The sequence below is a fragment of the Paroedura picta genome, unplaced genomic scaffold (genome assembly GCF_049243985.1).
Source record: "Paroedura picta isolate Pp20150507F unplaced genomic scaffold, Ppicta_v3.0 Ppicta_v3_sca21, whole genome shotgun sequence".
In the NCBI taxonomy this organism is placed as follows: Eukaryota; Metazoa; Chordata; class Lepidosauria; order Squamata; family Gekkonidae; genus Paroedura; species Paroedura picta.
In genome coordinates, this window is record NW_027518618.1 from 745737 (window position 1) to 763330 (window position 17594).

The window sequence follows — 17594 nt, forward strand, 5'->3', positions numbered from 1 at the left end:
GTAAAAAAAAAAAAAAAACTTTGAGAAGCAAGCTTTGTGACACACCACTGAATAAAATTTGCTTCCATGTGTCGCTAGTCTCTCCTTCATGCCTATACATGTATGCATTGCTCCAAGCACGTTGCCATTTTTAAAAAGAAAAACAATTCCTATTCACAGGAACGATGGCGGGACATTGCAGAGCTGACTATAGCGCCTTTGAGCCTCCATCCCTTCCTTCTGCTGCTTGCCTGCTGGTTGCCAGGTGGTGGAACGCGCTTTTTAGGTTGGTGAATGCACTTATTGCGATTCCTGAAGTCGAGCTTTAAAATGGAGGCTATTGTGAGCCGGTTGCTGACCAGATGCTGGGTGTTGGCAATATCATGAAACCAGGGTCACCGTGGGTGGGCAGGGAATTGTGAGTGTCCTGCATTGTGTAGGGGGTTGGACTAGATGACCTTGGAAACCCCTTCCAACTCTATGATTCTAGGAGAAAAGCATATTTGGGGGATGGATTCTGTGTAAGCTGGCCAGGTCTCCTCCGGTCTCCGGAAGAGGATAAGGGAGCTGGATTGCCAACTCCAGGTTGGGAAACTCCTGGAGTTTCGGGGGTGGGGACTGGGGAGGATAGGGACTTCAGTGGGGTCCAATGCCCGAGAGCCCACCCGCCAAACCATTCATTTTCTCCAGGGGATTTGATCTCCCTAGTCTGGAGATGCAATTCTGGGGGATCCCCAGCTTCCACCTGCAAGCTGGCAACCCAATGGGCCTGCACCCCTCCCTGTCCCTGCCCCCCCCTCACTTCTGTCCCCAAATCACGGGGAGCTGGCAGCCCCCTCCCCTCTCCTCAGAAAGAGAGGAGGCCGCCTTAGAGGGGTCTGATGAACTACGGCTGGTTGTGCTCTTTCTGTGGGACGAGCGCTGCGGCCAGAGCCCTGAGCCTTCGGGGGAGGGCGGGACGTCAACTTATTTATTTGTTTGTTTGTTTGTTTATCATACTTCTATACCGCCCTCCCCGGAGGCTCAGGGCGGTTTACATCATAACAGAGAACAATACATAAAACAGTCTGTAAAACATGTATAACTGATAACTTATGATAATGGCAGTGCCTAGGGGGAAGGTGAGCTGTAGCTACAAAGTCTTTATTATTATTATTGTTGTTGTTGTTGGTATTGTTATTGTTGTTGTTGTGTTGTTGTTGTTGTTGTTGTTATTATTATTATATGGGGCAGGGAGAGTCAGAATCAAAAATCCTCCATCCCCCCCCTTGGGGGATCTCCCGGCGCCAGCTGGGCCTTGGCAAGCGGGGCCCGAGGCCGGGGTTGCCTGGGGAACGGCGGGGCGGCCGCGCGGGCTGCTGGGAGTGCGGCGGCGGCGGCGTGCGCATGCCCGGGGCGGGCGGGCGAGGCGAGCCCCGTGCCCTGCCGGCCGCTCCGTCGGGGTCCCGCGCGGGCTGCCGTGGCGGGGCCGGGATGGCGGCGGCGTCGTCGGGGCCGGGCGCGGAGTCGGGGCGGCTGCGGAAGCCGCGCTTCTCGGGCGAGGAGAACCGGGTGCTGCTGCGGGCGGTGCGGGCCAACTACGGGCGTCTGTACGGCGCGCCGAGCCGGCGGGTGACGGCGGCGGAGCGGCGGCGGGTGTGGGCGGCCATCGCGGCCGAGATCAACGGCGTGGCCAGCTGGCGGCGGACGGGCCCCGAGGTGCAGAAGCGCTGGAACGACTTCAAGCGGCGCTCGCGGGAGAAGCTCGCCCGCCTGCCCCACTCCACGCAGGGCGCCGCCGCCGGGGACCCCGACCCCTCCGAGCCCCTCGCCCACGACCCCCACGCCGCCCTCTGGGCCCTCCTCGGCGCCCCGGACCGCGCGCCCAGCCCCCGCCACGCAGCCCGCACGCCCCCCGGTGAGCCGCCCCAGGGCGAACCGGCGTGTGGACCCCCTCCCCCCCGAAGGAGCCCCCTGGGTGGTGGGTGGGGCTGAGAGAGCTCTGGGAGAACCGGGACTAGCCCAAGGGCTCCCAGCTGGCTGCTTGCGGAGAAGGCAGTAGTCCAACTCCAGCCCTCCAGATGTCCATGGACTACAATTCTCATGAGCCCCTGCCAGCGAATGCTGGCAGGGGCTCCTGGGAATTGTAGTCCATGGACATCTGGAGGGCCGCAGTTTGACTACCCCTGGATTAGAGGCGGCCACTCTTAACCATCACGCCACACGTGTTTTCAGTTATTGGTGCCAGGAAAAGAGGTGTGTTGTTTTTAGGTTGTACTGCAATCGTGCAGAGTGTGGACTAGATGATCTTTGGGGTAACCTCCTGCTGAATCAGACCCCTGGTCCATCCAGGTCTGTAATGTCTGCTCAGACTGGCAGCAGTTCTGGGTCTCAGGCAGAGAAAGGGCTTTCCCATCCCCTCCTGCCTGGTCTTTTTAAGTGGGGATTGAACCTGGGACCTTTTGCATGCCAAGCTGAGGCTCTACCGCTGAGCCAGGGCCTCTCCCTAGGGCTGAGTGACCAGGGCCTCTCCCTTCGCAGCCTCTGAGTGACCATCTGTTTAACTGCCCTGAGAAACAAGATGCTGGACTGTTCAGACCTTGGGTCTGATCCCACTTGCAGTCCGGGTAGGACTATGTCATGTATGGAGTCAGCACTTCGAGCAAGGACTGGCGAAATAGCCAAACGGGTCCAAAATGTAATTTGTGAATCCTGCCTGTCTGTCCTGGAAAGTGGTACAGTCCTGAAAGGGCTTATCTGTAGCTTGCTAAATCTGCATTGGGAAATACCTGGAGATTTGGAGGGTGGGGCTGACAGAAGGGGCCTCCCTCATGTAGTACGGTGCAGTAGAGCCCCCCTTCCAAAGTGCCCATTTAATCAAAGTGAACTGATAGCTGTTGCCTGGAGTTCATTGGAAATAGCAGATCTCCAGGCACCCCCTGGAAACTGGCAACCCTAGCTGTACCACCTACCATTTCTGCATACTTAATCAGCCCCTGAGTTGAGAACTGGGAAAACAGGCCAGTGGATGCAGTCTGGTTCACACAATCAGGGCAAAAGGGAATTACTTGTGCCTCCCTGAATGCAGTACGCCCCCAGTGCTAGGGAATGCTACCCCAGTCCACAGTGGCTTGATGCCCCAGCTCCTCCTGCTGCTGCCAGCTGGGTGACCTTGGTTTCCTTTGCATTATGTGGTAAGTCATACCAGGTATTTGTTGTATCCTACTTCTCCTATCCATAGAGTTTTCATGGCAAAGATACTGGAGTGGTTTGCGTTTCCTTCTCCAGTGAAGAAATGGAGGTAGTGACAGATTTTATTTTCCTGGGCTCCAAGATCACTGCAGATGGGGACTGCAGCAAAGAAATTAAAAGACGCTTGCTCCTGGGGAGGAAAGCTATGGCAAATCTAGACGGCATCCTAAAAAGCAGAGACATCACCCTGCCAACAAAAGTGTGTCTAGTCAAGGCTATGGTCTTCCCACTTGCAGCCCTGACTGCTCCTTAGAAGGCCAGATCCTGAAGATGAAACTCAAATACTTTGGCCACCTCATGAGAAGGAAGGACTCCCTGGAGCCTAATGCTGGGAATGATCGAGGGCAAAAGAAGAAGGGGACGACAGAGAATGAGGTGGCTGGATGGAGTCACTGAAGCAGCCGGTGCAAACTTAAATGAACTTCGAGGAATGGTAGAGGACAGGAATGCCTGGAGGATCATTGTCCATGGGGTCGCGATGGGTCGGACACAACTTTGCACCTGACAACAACAACAACAACTCCTATATTACTTTGTATTTTATCCCTATTGCTCTGGGGTAATTCCATAATAAACTTACCAAAACTTCACAGGTGACCTTGTGCCAGCTATATTTCTTTTAGCGTTCTTAGAGCAGTTCTCTTGGCGCTCTCTCAGCCACACCTACCTCACAGGGAGGATGTTGGGAGAGGAAGGGAAAGGTGTTTGTATGCCGTTCGGGGAGTCCTTTGAGGAGTGAAAAGTGGGGGATGAAACAACCAGCTCTTCTGAGGGAGGGCTCCTGGTTCCAGCACTCACCATTTTCTCCTTTCCCCCCACAGAGATGCCAACCCAGGGTGATGCCTCCTGTAGCCCAGAAACTTCCACACAGACTCCCTGCTGCACTCTGGACAACGGGCTGCTGCAGCCCAAGGAACGCGACTCGCCGGCACCCCCTCCAGGCCAGACCTCTTCTCTGCAGATCGTCCAGCTGCCGCCTTCTCTGGCCAGCCTAGGCTGCAGGCCACATCCTGAACACTCCCCAGCTGAACAGCTGGCCACTACATGCCCTTCGACCTCGCCCCCTCTGCGGCGCAGGCGCACCCGGCTAGATACACCACTTGAGGCCTCTCTGGATTTCCTGCAGGCCCAGAGGGAGACGGCCGAAGCCATCCGCCAGCTGACCTGCACCTTGCGGCAAGGCCTAGAGAGGCTCACCGATATTGTGGCCACCCTCCTGCCACTCCTACCAGTCCAGACAAATACGCCCATGAACCAGCAGGGGGCAACATCTACCCAAATGCCGGCTCCTTCCACAGAGACCCTGCCCCACGCCTTCATCGCCAAGGTGGAGCCGTCCCCAGAGCCAGGGCCGCAGCCAGAAGAAGGTGGGCCCACAGCCGAAACCAGGCCATCCCCGAGCCAACCTGCAGCACCACGGAAACAGAGGAAAGGAATCCCTACTCAGAAACGCAGAGGCCGCTGGAAGAATTTCTGATTGAGCTCAGAAGGACCTGCTGCTGCCCCCTACAGACGAGAAGGGGATAATGCACATAGGGGTGGTGGAGTCTTCATGATGCTTCCACCCCCCCAAAAAAAAGATTCTTCTACCACCCCACAAATAATGCAAGATTGCACCTTTCACCATGCACCGTCCTGCCCCCCCCCCCACCCGTTACCACTGCAAAGGTTTTTGTTTGCAGCCCATTCTGGCCGCTCACGCCACCCTTCTTGTTGGCTGGCAAAACCTAGCCAGTTTGATTGAGTGGTCAGTGGGCATCCACTTAGGGCTGGCAGGCTGCATTTTGGCTAGTGGGTCAGGGATCCACTGAGGACTGAAAGCCAGCCAGAGAAATTGGAGATGGGAGATGCGAAGCCGACGGGCGGGCCCCTCTCCCGGCCTCGTTTGAACCCAGGGCAATGGGGCAAGCCAGAGAGAGCCTTGCTGGCTTCCAGCTCCCAAGGGCCCCTTCCCTTCTTCCTTAATGCTACCGCAACCCGATCCTGTGCCTGAAAATTAGAGACAGAGGGGCCAATTGAAGCTGGAAATCCAGCGTCTGTAGCACAGAAGGAAGGCCCTGCCTATGGCTTCAGATGCTGGAGACGAGACTGCCATAATAACACCTCCTTCTTCTCCATCGTACCCCGTTCCAACAGAAACTTAATAAACTATTTTAATGCTAGATTTCTTGGCATCCGTAGAATCGTATTTGGAAAGCTGTGCAGGTAAATACAGGTTAAGCCTTTATTCCAGGAAAGGGGTCCCCTTCCCTGCTAAGTACCAAACTAGAATCTCTTTCATAATCTAGAAAGTAAATTCACTAGATCATTTGTCTAAGGTTTCCTACAGCTCATTTCTGCCTTGATCTGGAGAAGCATATTGTTATTCCCATTAGCACTAATAATGTCTGGGACCATACATGGGTGTCCTTCAGCCCCGGTCTTCCTGTCTGCACATTCAGGTCTCAGTCCACTGACAAGCCCCTGCGGTATTCTTTGGACGGGCTTTGTACACGGTGCTCATGTTTTTTTGGTTGGGGTGCAAATGTGCAATTTAGATAAAGGTAAAGATAAAGGTATCCCCTGTGCAAGCACCGAGTCATATCTGACCCTTGGGGTGATGCCCTCCAGCATTTTCATGGCAGACTCAATACGGGGTGGTTTGCCAGTGCCTTCCCCAGTCATGACCGTTTACCCCCCAGCAAGCTGGGTACTCATTTCACCGACCTCGGAAGGATGGAAGGCTGAGTCAACTTTGAGCCGGCTGCTGGGATCGAACTCCCAGCCTCATGGGCAAAGCTTTCAGACGGTTGCCTTACCACTCTGTGCCACAAGAGGCTCTTGCAATTTAGATAACAGGCCGCAAAACTATATAAACATTGTGCATAGCTTTAAAAAAATCTTTTAAGGTTAAAAACACAAACAAATCCCATAAGCTATTGGAAAATTATCCTATGCACTGGACACTGTATGCTATGCACTGTACAATCCTAGGCCTTAGACCTGGTGTGTTTTGACCCTCAGATGTCTAATTTTGACACACATACATTGATAAAATATAAAATGTACAAAGCAGCCAGTCAAACAACTACATTGTAAGAACTTATTGTTTAGGGTGGTGGAATCAATTAAAATGAATCAGAGGGCAAATGTCCATTTATCAGAGAATAGCCCCCTTCTTTGTAGATGCACACAGCAGAATTTCTTGGCAGCCGGAAAGAAGGGGACACTTACCCTGTGGTCTAAATTGAGTTCAGGTTCAAGCTCATTCCAGTTAGGCTTTTGTTATATGCAGCATTTCTCCCCTCCTTGCTATTGGGGTGCAGATGCGCTTGTTGTGGGCAACACAGTGCTTAGCCCAGTTGCGAAAGGCCACGTCCATGGGGGTGCGCTATCCAGCCCCAGCACCTCGTGCATTGCAAACAACTTCAGACCAGCCACTGTCACTCTCAGGGAGAACAATGTTTGAGTCCAAGGGCACCTTTAAGGCCAACAAAGTTTTCTGCATGTAAGTTTTCATGAGCATGTAAACTTCAGGCACTTGAATAAAATGTTAAAGCCCATCCCATCAGAGCCGAGAAGCGAAGCATTGCTGACCCAGGTTAATATTTGGATGGGAGGCCTTCAAGGATTTGCAGGGTAGCTCCCCCAAAGGGCGCTACAGATCATGGTGAGGAGGCAGGCAATTGCCAACTACCTCCAAACATCCCAGGCCTGGCTGCCAGACAAGCCTCCCATCTCCTGCCTACACATGCTATGGAATTAAATTAATAATACTTGTCACAGCCTTGATAGTTCTGTTCTCAGAGCTCTCAGCCCCACCGACCACACAGAGTGCCTCTTGTGGGAGGATTCAAATGTATAGCTGTGTTGGTCCAAAGTAGCAGAACAAAAGAGTCCAATAGCACCTTAAAGACCAACAAAGATTTATTCAAGGCGTGAGCAAAATGGAACAAGGATCACAAGAGTAGATGTATAAGGCAAAAGGAAATTAGTGGCAAAGAATTACTGTAGTGCATAATTGGATATTATGACAGTTTACTAATTTGCCACTAATTTCCTTTTGCCTTATAACATCTTGTGATACACTTATACACTCTCGTGATCCTTGTTCCATGTATGAAGAAGACAAACACAACCCAGGTTTCAGGTTCTTGTAAAGAGGGTAGAGCTGAAAACTCATTTTGCGCATTGGTATCAATTAAGCGTGGCTTTATCTGACTTTTTGTTTTAATGAGCCCACCCTCTAGGAGCTGTTCTGGATCTTAGTTCATCTACCGCTCTAATAGTCCATTGTGGGTAGGAAGTGGATGCCAACAAGGCGGGGTCCAATTTAATTTTAAGCTTAATTTTAAATGTTACACGCTTAGAAATTTTAATTAATTGTTAAATGTACATCGCCCTGAGCCGGCTTGCTGAGAGGGCAGTATAGAAATGAAATAAACAAATAAATACACATAGGGATTAACAAAAACAATTCCAGATTTCTTTTTTTTATCATTGGTTGAAATATTGCTCCCAGTGTCTTAGTGAATAGGTAGATTGTTGAAAGGCAGTAAAGGGAAATACTAAATTTCAAAAACAGATGACAAAACATTCCTTGAGCTTTAAAAAACGTTAAGCCACTCACAGCCCTGCTGAAGGATGGTCACTCTTGGCTACCCAAACAGACACGCACAGAGCAGGTGGCATCTCAGCATGTAACGTGATGAGATTGCGGGCTAGCACCATAACAGACACCCATAGACAGAGTAGATGAATTTATACGGACTGCTGACATTTGGCGAGAGCCGGCCTGCGCTTCGCGAAGTGCACGACGGAGTTGCAAGCTATAGAGCAGACTTGCACGGGGAAAGGTTGTTTGAGACCAGCGTTTCCGAGTGCCTCTTAAAGCAAGGGCGGGAGTCCTGAGTATTGCTGTAGGCTCACGGGCTAGATGGGAAACCAGCCCCCCCCCCCCCCCCCGGTTTGCCCCACCGATACAATCGCCGTCCATTGAAATCCCCCCTTGGCACCCCCCTCCTCACTCGGAAATAGGACTGTGGCCTGCTGGGAGAGGAAGGGGGACTAGCGGGCCGAGAAGAGGAAGCGTAAGGGAGGGGCAGGAAATGCGCAAGAGCATCCGGGCTTCTACACCGCTCAGCTCCCTGGGAAATGTAGTTTTAGCCTTTCACCTTCACCCTGCAGGATTAACCCTTTACGGTCCCACACAACTCTCCTGTGGGTTCTTATCCTGGGCTATCGTGGCCGAATTGTGCGTCCCTTAGAAACAGGCGCCTCTGCTCTCTGTACATGCTCTGAGTACATGCTAAGTCTATTGCGAAGACGCATTTGAAAACTGGCCATGAACTTTTAAGGCTGTGGAGAGCAAGACTGCAGGCAAGGCCAGAGAAACATCCCCGCACGCCCAACCTCGCAAGGCCTGGACAGTTGGAAAGTTTGCTCATCTGAATCATTTTTACATCTTGGGCAGGAGGCAGAACAGGCCTTAAAAACATTAAAGGCAGATTCGAAGGCAACAGACCTGCCATTTCCCCCCTGTAGGCAGTTGCAATAATACGGGGACCATCAGCTGCAATGAGGTAATGACTGTAATACTTTTATTTTTTTACAGTAATACAGAAATTACTGTATTTTGTCCGCACAGCCTTACCCAAGGTAGCTTGGGCTCTGGGAATCTTGGTCTCTCAGGTGCCGCTGCTGGACCCTGGACCCCCCCCCCCCCCTTACTACACTTCCACAAAGACCATTTGAGAGGGCTCCTGTGTCGGCCTGCATAGAAGAGCCCTGAAGCCATCAGTCCATCAGGGTCAGAATTGTCTACTCAGACTGGCAGCCGCTCTCTGGTCTCTCAGGTGGAGGTCTTTCCTATAACCTCCTGCCTGGTCCTTTTCACTGGAGATGCTGGGGCTTGAGGCTCTGCCCCTGAGCTCCAGCCCCACTTTATGGCTCCCCACCTGCTGCTTGGTCCTTTCAAGTGGAGATGCCGGGGATTGAACCAGGAACCAGGCTCTTCCACTGAGCCACAGTCCTTCCCCTTAGTGGAAGGCTGATGCCCCAGAATCTTATACATCAGCCGGGTTCCAGTTCACAAGACTGGGGTGGGGACAAATCCTGGAGAACTGGGCCCTATGGGTTTGCATGGCAGTGCAGCAGGGCCCGACCTGAGCGACCAAGATTCCCAGAGCCCAGGCGACCTTGGTCAGGGGGACCTGGATAAGGCTGGGGGTCCCAAGCTTTCTTGGCCACTTCCACTTCGCGGCAGGGCGTAAGCTTTCGGGAGTCACCGCTCGCTTCTTCAGCTTCCTGAATCCCAGGCCTTTCCTGCCCCCTCCCGCCGCCCATCTCCCTGCGCACCCCATGGGCTCGAGGCCGGCGCCGGCGAGAGTTGGCCCTTCCCAGCGCCCCCCCCCCGGCGGCGGCCTGCCTCCGCGTCCCCTTTAAGAGCGCCCCCCCCGCCAGGCGCCTGGACTACACCTCCCAGCTCCCCTCGCCGCCGAGTTATGTAAGTTTCTCCCGGGAAGAGGGCGGCGGGCGAGGGAGAGAGAGAGAGAGAGAGCGAGCGGGGACTTCCCCCTCCCGCCCTTTCTGCATTGGCCGCTTGGGGGGGATCGCCCCCGCCCGCCCGCCCTCCCTCCCTCCCTCCCTCCGGCGCTGCTGCTGCTGCTGCTGCTCGGCGGGGCGCGTGCCAAGGCCGCCTGCTCCTCCCTCCGTCCGTCCGTCCGTCCGTCCTTCCGTCGGTGCGCCCGCTGGCCGGCCTGCCCGCCTGCCTGCCTGGGCTGGCTGCCGGCTGGGCGTCGGGGCCCGCAGGAGAGCGGCGGCGGCGGCGGCGGCGTCGGGTCGGGCGGATGTCGTCGTCGTCGGGGCCGGGCGCGTCGCCCGGGGGGGGCTCTGCGCGGCGGCAGTGGTGCTACCTGTGCGACCTGCCCAAGATGCCGTGGGCCATGATCTGGGACTTCAGCGAGGCCGTGTGCCGCGGCTGCGTCAACTTCGAGGGCGCCGACCGCATCGAGCTGCTCATCGAGACGGCGCGCCAGCTCAAGCGCAGCCACGTCCTGCCCGAGGGCCGCTCGCCGGGGCCGCCGGGCGCCAAGCACGCCAAGGAGCCGCCCGCCCTCGAGCCCCCGCCGCCGCCGCTGCCGCCGCCGCCGCCCCCGCCGCGCTACGAGCCCCGCGGACGCCTGGCCGCCGACTACGCGCTCAGCCCCCGCCTGCCCAACGGCCTGGCCGCGCCCGCCGACGACGCCTCCGCCACCGGCAGCGGCACCGGCGGCAGCCGCCACAGCCCCACCGCCCGCCGCGCGCTCGTGGGCGCCGTCCCGCCCGGCCTGGGCCTCCTGGCCGCGCCGCCCCCGCCGGGCCTGCTGGCCGCCGTGTCGGGCCTGGGCGGGCGCCCCGGAGGCAGCCTGGCCCTGGCCGCGCCCCTGCTGGGCGGCGAGCTGGGCAAGGCGGCGGGCCGCGGCGGGGCGGCGTTCGTCGGGGCGGCCGACTTCGACAAGCAGCAGCAGCAGCAGCAGCAGCAGCAGTGCCTGGCCGAGCTGAACGAGGCGCTGCGCGGGCGGGCCGAGGAGTGGTCGGGCAAGCCCAAGGCGGTGCGGGAGCAGCTGCTGACCCTCTGCGCCTGCGCCCCCTTCAGCGTGCGCTTCAAGAAGGACCATGCGCTGGTGGGCCGCGTCTTCGCCTTCGACGCCGCCCCGCGCCCGCCGGGCTACGAGTTCGAGCTGAAGCTCTTTGCCGAGTACCCGTGCGGCTCTGGCAACGTGTACGCGGGCGTGCTGGGGGTGGCCAAGCAGATGTTCCAGGACTGCCTCAAGGAGCCCGGCAAGGTCATCTCCTCGGGCTACAAGTACCTGGAGTACGAGAAGCGCCACGGGGCCGGGGACTGGCGCCTGCTGGGCGAGCTCTTCACCGAGGGGGTGCGCTGCTTCCGCGAGGCCCTGGCCCCCGACGCCCTGCCCCAGCAGTACCTGGACGGCGGCTGTGCCGTGCCCCCCAGCCTCCTCCTCCGGGCCGGGCCGCCCCCCCGGGCCCTGGCCCGCCGGCGCAAGGCTTCCCCCGAGCCCGAGGGCGACGCCGCGGGCAAGCTGACCGGCGAGGAGCAGCAGCAGAGGCAGCACTGGCTGCCCCCGGCCTCGGGGGGCATCTACCCGCCGGGCATGGCCCACCTGCCCGAGGGCTCCCTGCGCAACGACCCGTCTCCCATCACCGCCCTGAAGAACGTGGCCGACACGCTGGGGAACAAGGAGGCCAACCCGGTCCACTCCACCACCGCCCGGCAGAACAGCGCCAGCCCCGCCTCGCCTGCCGCCTCCGGACAGCACCGGCTGGTGCCCCGCAACGGCGAGCCGGGCCAAGCCGCCACCACCCCCTCCTCTTCCTCCTCCTCCTCCTCTTCCTCCGGAGGGGCGCACTCCTCCGGAGGGGGGGACCCCAGCGGCACCCAGAGTGCCCCCGATTCCTCCGGAGGGGCCGGCAGCACGCCGCTCTGCTGCACCATCTGCCACGAGAGGCTGGAAGACACCCATTTCGTCCAGTGCCCCTCGGTGCCCGGCCACAAGTTCTGCTTCCCCTGCTCCCGGGATTTCATCAAAGCCCAAGGAGCGGCGGGGGAGGTGTATTGCCCCAGCGGGGAGAAGTGCCCCCTGGTGGGATCCAACGTCCCCTGGGCCTTCATGCAGGGCGAGATCGCCACCATCCTTGCTGGGGATGTGAAAGTAAAAAAGGAGCACGACCCGTGACAAGGGGCCGCGGCAGAGATCCGGGACGTCGTGCCAGTGGGTGCCCGCCCGCCCGCCCCCCCATCTCCCCTCCATCCTCCACCATGGCAGTGACTGGACGTCGTGACTCCCCCGCACACCCCTCATGCCCTCTCCCACCCGCTGGGGACTGAGGCATTGTACATAAATCTATTTTTTAAATAATATTTCCATAGCAAGCTTATATATGAAGCCACATCTATGTAACCGACGACAAGGGGCATGGGAGGGAGGGAGGGAGGGAGGGAGGAGAAGTTGATTTTGCTACTCTGTAGTGTAAACTGGGAAAGGAGATTCTTAAACTGGGGGCAGGGGGTGGGAGGGGTGGGCAGGCATTGGGCCGGGACCGGGATTGGGGCTCTGGTTGTGAATAACTGGAAGTTTTCCAGGGATTGCCCCCGGCCGCTTAGATGCCGAAGAGGGTTGTGTTGAAAAAACAGACACAGCACAAAGGCTAGCTGTGGAAATCCAGGCCGGGAGCTGACCCAGGTTTGGGTACAGACTGTAGTTCTGTTGCTATTCCGGTTTCTTTGGCGGGTTTCTTTGGTAATTGGCTGCGCAGATGTTTTAGAACAGGGGTAGTCAAACTGCGGCCCTCCAGATGTCCATGGACTACAATTCCCAGGAGCCCCCTGCCAGCGAATGCTGGCAGGGGGCTCCTGGGAATTGTAGTCCATGGACATCTGGAGGGCCGCAGTTTGACTACTCCTGTTCTAGAACGTTCCTTTGGCAACCGCTGTAGCCACAGCCCAGGGATCTGCACTGGGTTGCTGAAGTTAAGCCACGGCCATCATTTTGTGGCTGGCTCCGCCTTCTGCATCAGCCATTTTGTCGCTGTGCCGTGTCAGCCGTTCCAGATGTGCCCTCAGGGTCCAAAAGGTCGGGGCCTCTGTCTCGGCTTGCGATCCATGCCCAGTTCTGGCGGCGCCTGCAGAATGCCCAGGCACAAGGCATGAAAGCGGCGAGAATCAGCCCTTGTTGTCTGTGCCCAGCAGCTGGGATTCCTAGGTAGACTGCTTCTGAACATGGAGGCTGCATTTAGCCCTAGTGGACAAATAATTGCGAAGCCCCCTGAAGTATGCCTGTAGCCATGTCTGGTAGGCTGCCCAGAGGATGCCTTTCAAATTTCTGTCCCTCCGCAAATTGGTCCCCCCAACACAGAGCCACACTCTCCATAGCTCCATCTCAACATCTCATCCCTCAGCCTCCTTTTTCCTCTTTGCAGTCCCAGCTCTTAAACTTTGTGGAGGCCCCTAAACCTAAACATACCCTCCCCCCGCCCCTTCTTCGATCCCAGGTTTCCAACTGTTGCCCTTGAACCCCTTGCCAGTCACGGAATCTATGGGGCAGTCCTAAACCTGTGCGATTTTTAGAATCCAGAATTCTGTATTTAGCTGTCTTGGATGCTGGTTACCAGCCTGGGGGGGGGGGGAGGGATTGTGTGTGAATCCTATGGAAGCAAGAGGGTTTGAAAAACCGGGAGTGTGCAGGAGATGCAAAAAGTGCCTCATGTAGATTGGGGGGGGGGGTATTTTTCATACCAAAAGACTAGAGCATGTGCGCCAAAAACAGGTTTTTTATTATAGAATTTTTGGGGGGGAGGGGGGAATCTGAGGATGGGCATGGGGTCTACTTAGTGCATGATCCACCGGGATGCTCTTGCACAGGAGGCAGTCCATGGTGGCTTGTGCCCCAGCTGATCCCCTGGATCCTCTGCAGCCAAAAAGGAATCAGAAGTTTCCTGGGCCTCTTCCTTCACCAATTTCGAACCTCAGCCTCCTTTTTTGTCATGCCAAAACAGTTCCACCGCTAGGCCCTTTGACTGACACAGTGACGGGTGAGGGGATCAGACCGATGCATCCCTTTTATTAATTCCCAGCACCAACCAAAAGGAAAATAAATATAATGAAGATATGGGGGGGCAGATCTCTTGATAGGAGGGGTTTTATATGGGGTAGGGAAGGAGACTTTTTCTCCCCTGGGTGGGGAAGTGGCCATAAGTCAGCAAGGGGAGGGGGAGGAGGGGGCCCAGCACACAATGTGATGTGATTGGGGAGGGTCCAAGTGGGTAACTGTGGAACTCCCTGCTGTAATGCCAATCGTGTATGGTTTTTGAGATCTGTTTTACTCGCTGGCAGATGATTCTGCCAGTCTTGTGTAGGGGAGGGGTTTGTGTTGTGGATGGGAGGGGCACTGAGGGAGGGCCAGGGGGGAACAGATGGGGAGGGGGATTAAATTCCCACATTGGAGAGCGCAAGAGAGGAGTGAGACATTGAATCGTTTTGTATTTCTTTTACTCGTCTCTTGTCAATAAACTTGATTATCTTTTTTTTCCCATTAGGATAGTTTTCCTTTGTTTCCTTTCTTTCATTCGGTTCCTCGCACTTGAACGGGTTTGATCGTGGATTGATTGATGTGTCGTGAACATTCATGAACATTCCACCTTCTCAGGCAAAATAACCATAGGAATCTTTGCAGTCCACTTTCTCTGAGAAAAAAACTGTCAGTTTGGGAATTAAATCCTTATCCGTGGTTATATATTTGTGAAACAGCCTGGGGGGCAGGACGTGTCCGGCTGTCCAAGTTGGAATAGGGCGTGCCCCTGCAGCCCCCGCCCTCTGTCCCTGCACTCTACCCTCTTTGCCAGTTTGGTGTAGTGGTTAGGAGTGTGGACTTCTAATCTGGCATGCCAGGTTCGATTCTGCGCTCCCCCACATGCAGCCAGCTGGGTGACCTTGGGCTAGTCACAGCACTGATAAAGCTGTTCTGACCGGGCAGTGATATCAGGGCTCTCTCAGCCTCACCCACCCCACAGGGTGTCTGTTGGGGGGAGAAGAAAGGGAAGGTGATTGTAAGCCGCTTTGAGCCTCCTTCGGGTAGGGAAAAGCGGCATATAAGAACCAACTCTTCTTCTTGCTCTCAGACTCAGTGCCTGGAGCTAGCAGCAGGTAAGGGGAGAGGGCCCTGGGCAAAGGGTCATGGTGAAGGGCTTGCTAACAAGGGCATCCTGGCCTGCTAGGCTGGGCCTGCTAACAAGGGCCTTCCGGCTTGCTGACTCCCTGCTAAGGAGCTCTGTCCCGGGCCTGCCCGCCCACTTGATCCGGCTGCGAGCTGGGGCCCAAAACCTCCTTAAGCTGCCTGGCCATGGCCAGGGGAGGGAGCCCTTTCAAGGCTCGTTCTTGGGAATCATAATAAAATTTGTCCCTATGAGGGCTGCACAGAACTTAGAGTGGTTTTCTAACTGGGTGGATTTCTGGCAGCTTGCTGTCTCTTCTATCCTGCAGCACTGGGAAGGTGTGCTCCCAAGGCAGACCTCAAGTACTAAGAGGGCAGGAAGCAGGTATTGTTCACATAACAGGAGAAAAGAATCCAGGAGCACAAAGACTAACAACACTTGTGGCAGGGCAGGGAGGCCGAGGCCTTCCTAAGGACATCAGGGGAGCCCTGCTGGGTCAGGCCAGGGAGGGCCCATCTGGTCCAGCCTCCCGCCTCACCCAGGGGCCAGCCAGTTCCTCTGGAGGGCCAGCCACAGGGCAGGGAGGCCGAGGCCTTCATAATAATATCAGAGGAGCCCTGCTGGGTCAGGCCAGGGAGGGCCCATCCAGTCCAGCCTCCCGTCTCACCCAGCGGCCAGCCAGTTCCTCTGGAGGGCCAGCCACAGGGCAGGGAGGCCGAGGCCTTCATAATAATATCAGAGGAGCCCTGCTGGGTCAGGCCAGGGAGGGCCCATCCAGTCCAGCCTCCCGTCTCACCCAGCGGCCAGCCAGTTCCTCTGGAGGGCCAGCCACAGGGCAGGGAGGCCGAGGCTCTTGATGTTGCCTCCTGCTTGTCAGATTCAGATCTTGTCTCTGAGGTTTGCCTCAGTGACCATAGCTTGTAGCCATTGTTATCCTCCATGAACCTACCTAATCCCATTAAAACTGTTTGTTCCTGTTGCCCTCACACCATCCTCTGGCAGTGAATTCCACATTTCAAACCCTCTCTGTGTAAAGTAGTGTTTCCTTTTGTCTGTTCTGAACCTACTGCCCATCTGCTCCAATGGATGCCCTGGAGTTCCCGTCTTTTGGGAGAGGGAGAAACATTTTGTTCAATGTCTCCACGCCATGCATAATTTTACAAACCTCACTCTCCCCCTTCGTCATCTCCTTTTTAGATGGAAAGGTCCCCGACTCTTCAGCCTTTCCTCTTGGGCAGGGGGCTCCAACCTCCTATAGGTCCCTCATAAAATGATCAAATGTTGGGCAGGGTTCTCCGCCTCAGAGCAGCTGGCCATGCCGAAATCTGCCTGTGAAACTTCCCACACTGGCGAGAGCAAAATTAGCATTTGTTGACATGGGAACCCTGAGCCTGTTTAAGACTCAGCTACTTCAGCTGGCTGAACAGTTGAAAACTCAACACACAGCCCCTTGCTCCCCACCAGGACCCGGGGGGGCACACCCCCTCTTGTTCTGGCGCAGAATGAGAATCTCCGTTTGCTGGATCTGGGCTAGGGTTGGGCACTTTGGCTGCTTTGGCCCGGAGGCCTCCTCGGGCTTCTGCAATTGCCAAAGTGGCCAAAGTGCCCAACCCTATTAATTCTGACCCTCTTTCGAAATGCAGCGAGGGTACCACATGGCCTGCCTTCTGGTGCCTATTTCCAAGGGCAAGAGAAGTTATAATATTTCACCTCAGTCAGACCTCATTAGGAATATTGTGTCTGGGATACTGACAAATGGGAGTGTGTTCAGAGACGGGCGACGAGGATGGGCGAAGAGTTCGAATCCCTGCTTTCCAAGGAGAGGTTGAGAGAGTTGGGCATGTGTGGCTTGGAGGAGGGAAAGGGGTTAATTGCGTTGACAGAGGACAAACCTAAGTAGAGCCATGGCCCGTGGCAAGCAGTGTGCAAAACATTGGCAGGCTGGCCAAGTGCAATAAGTCAGGACTCCAAAACTTTCTCTTGTATGTGCACTCGGGATATAGAACCTTGGCCCCGGACAGAATTTTGGTTCTTGACCCCTTTGATATTTGATTGTGAGCCCCACGACTGAAATTATATCGTATTGTTGGGAGCCTCCCATGTTATGATTCTTAGAACACCAACCAAGTCTTATTGTTAGACGGGTTCAGGTGGGTGGACGTGTTGGTCTGAAGCAGCCGATCCAAATGTGACTCCTGGGGCACCTTTAAGACCGACAAAGCTTTATTTAAGGTGTGAGCTTTCATGTGCAGGCACACTTCCTCAGACAAAGAAATCGGAATCATCAACATGCAGATACAAGGGCAGAGTAAATTAGCAGGAAGTGTGCCTACACACGAAAACGCGTGCCTTGAATAAAGCTTTTATCTTAAAGGTGCCATTGGAGTCAAGTTTTGTTCTAGCAGGAAATTAGTAAACATCATGAAGATATCCCACAAATATGCAGCATAATATCTTGCTAGAGTTATCAGTCCTTTGGGTTCAGTTCCCATTCAGAGAAACATAGGGGGAATAAAGATGTTAAGGTTAGTGATTAATGGCAGATGCTTTCTCACTTGTGAAAAGAAGTAATTAAGAGGCCTGTTGCTAGCCCTGTCCATGTGCACCTTCTGGGATGAAACGCGTTTGGCTTCTGGTCACACCATGCGCAACAGGGGTAGTCAAACTGCGGCCCTCCAGATGTCCATGGACTA

The 17594-nt window shown here is 55.7% G+C and overlaps 2 protein-coding genes across 2 annotated transcripts; both read left to right on the forward strand.

Moving 5' to 3' along the window:
• The first annotated feature begins 1357 nt into the window (after window positions 1-1357).
• MYPOP (Myb related transcription factor, partner of profilin) lies at window positions 1358-5374 on the forward strand. Its single transcript, XM_077318440.1, has 2 exons — window positions 1358-1876; window positions 4032-5374. The coding sequence occupies exons 1-2, from the start codon at window positions 1366-1368 to the stop codon at window positions 4685-4687; spliced, it is 1167 nt and encodes a 388-aa protein (XP_077174555.1). The 5' UTR covers window positions 1358-1365; the 3' UTR covers window positions 4688-5374.
• Window positions 5375-9889: 4515 nt separating this feature from the next.
• IRF2BP1 (interferon regulatory factor 2 binding protein 1) lies at window positions 9890-14285 on the forward strand. Its single transcript, XM_077318439.1, has one exon. The coding sequence runs from the start codon at window positions 10038-10040 to the stop codon at window positions 11925-11927; it is 1890 nt and encodes a 629-aa protein (XP_077174554.1). The 5' UTR covers window positions 9890-10037; the 3' UTR covers window positions 11928-14285.
• The last annotated feature ends 3309 nt before the right edge of the window (window positions 14286-17594 follow it).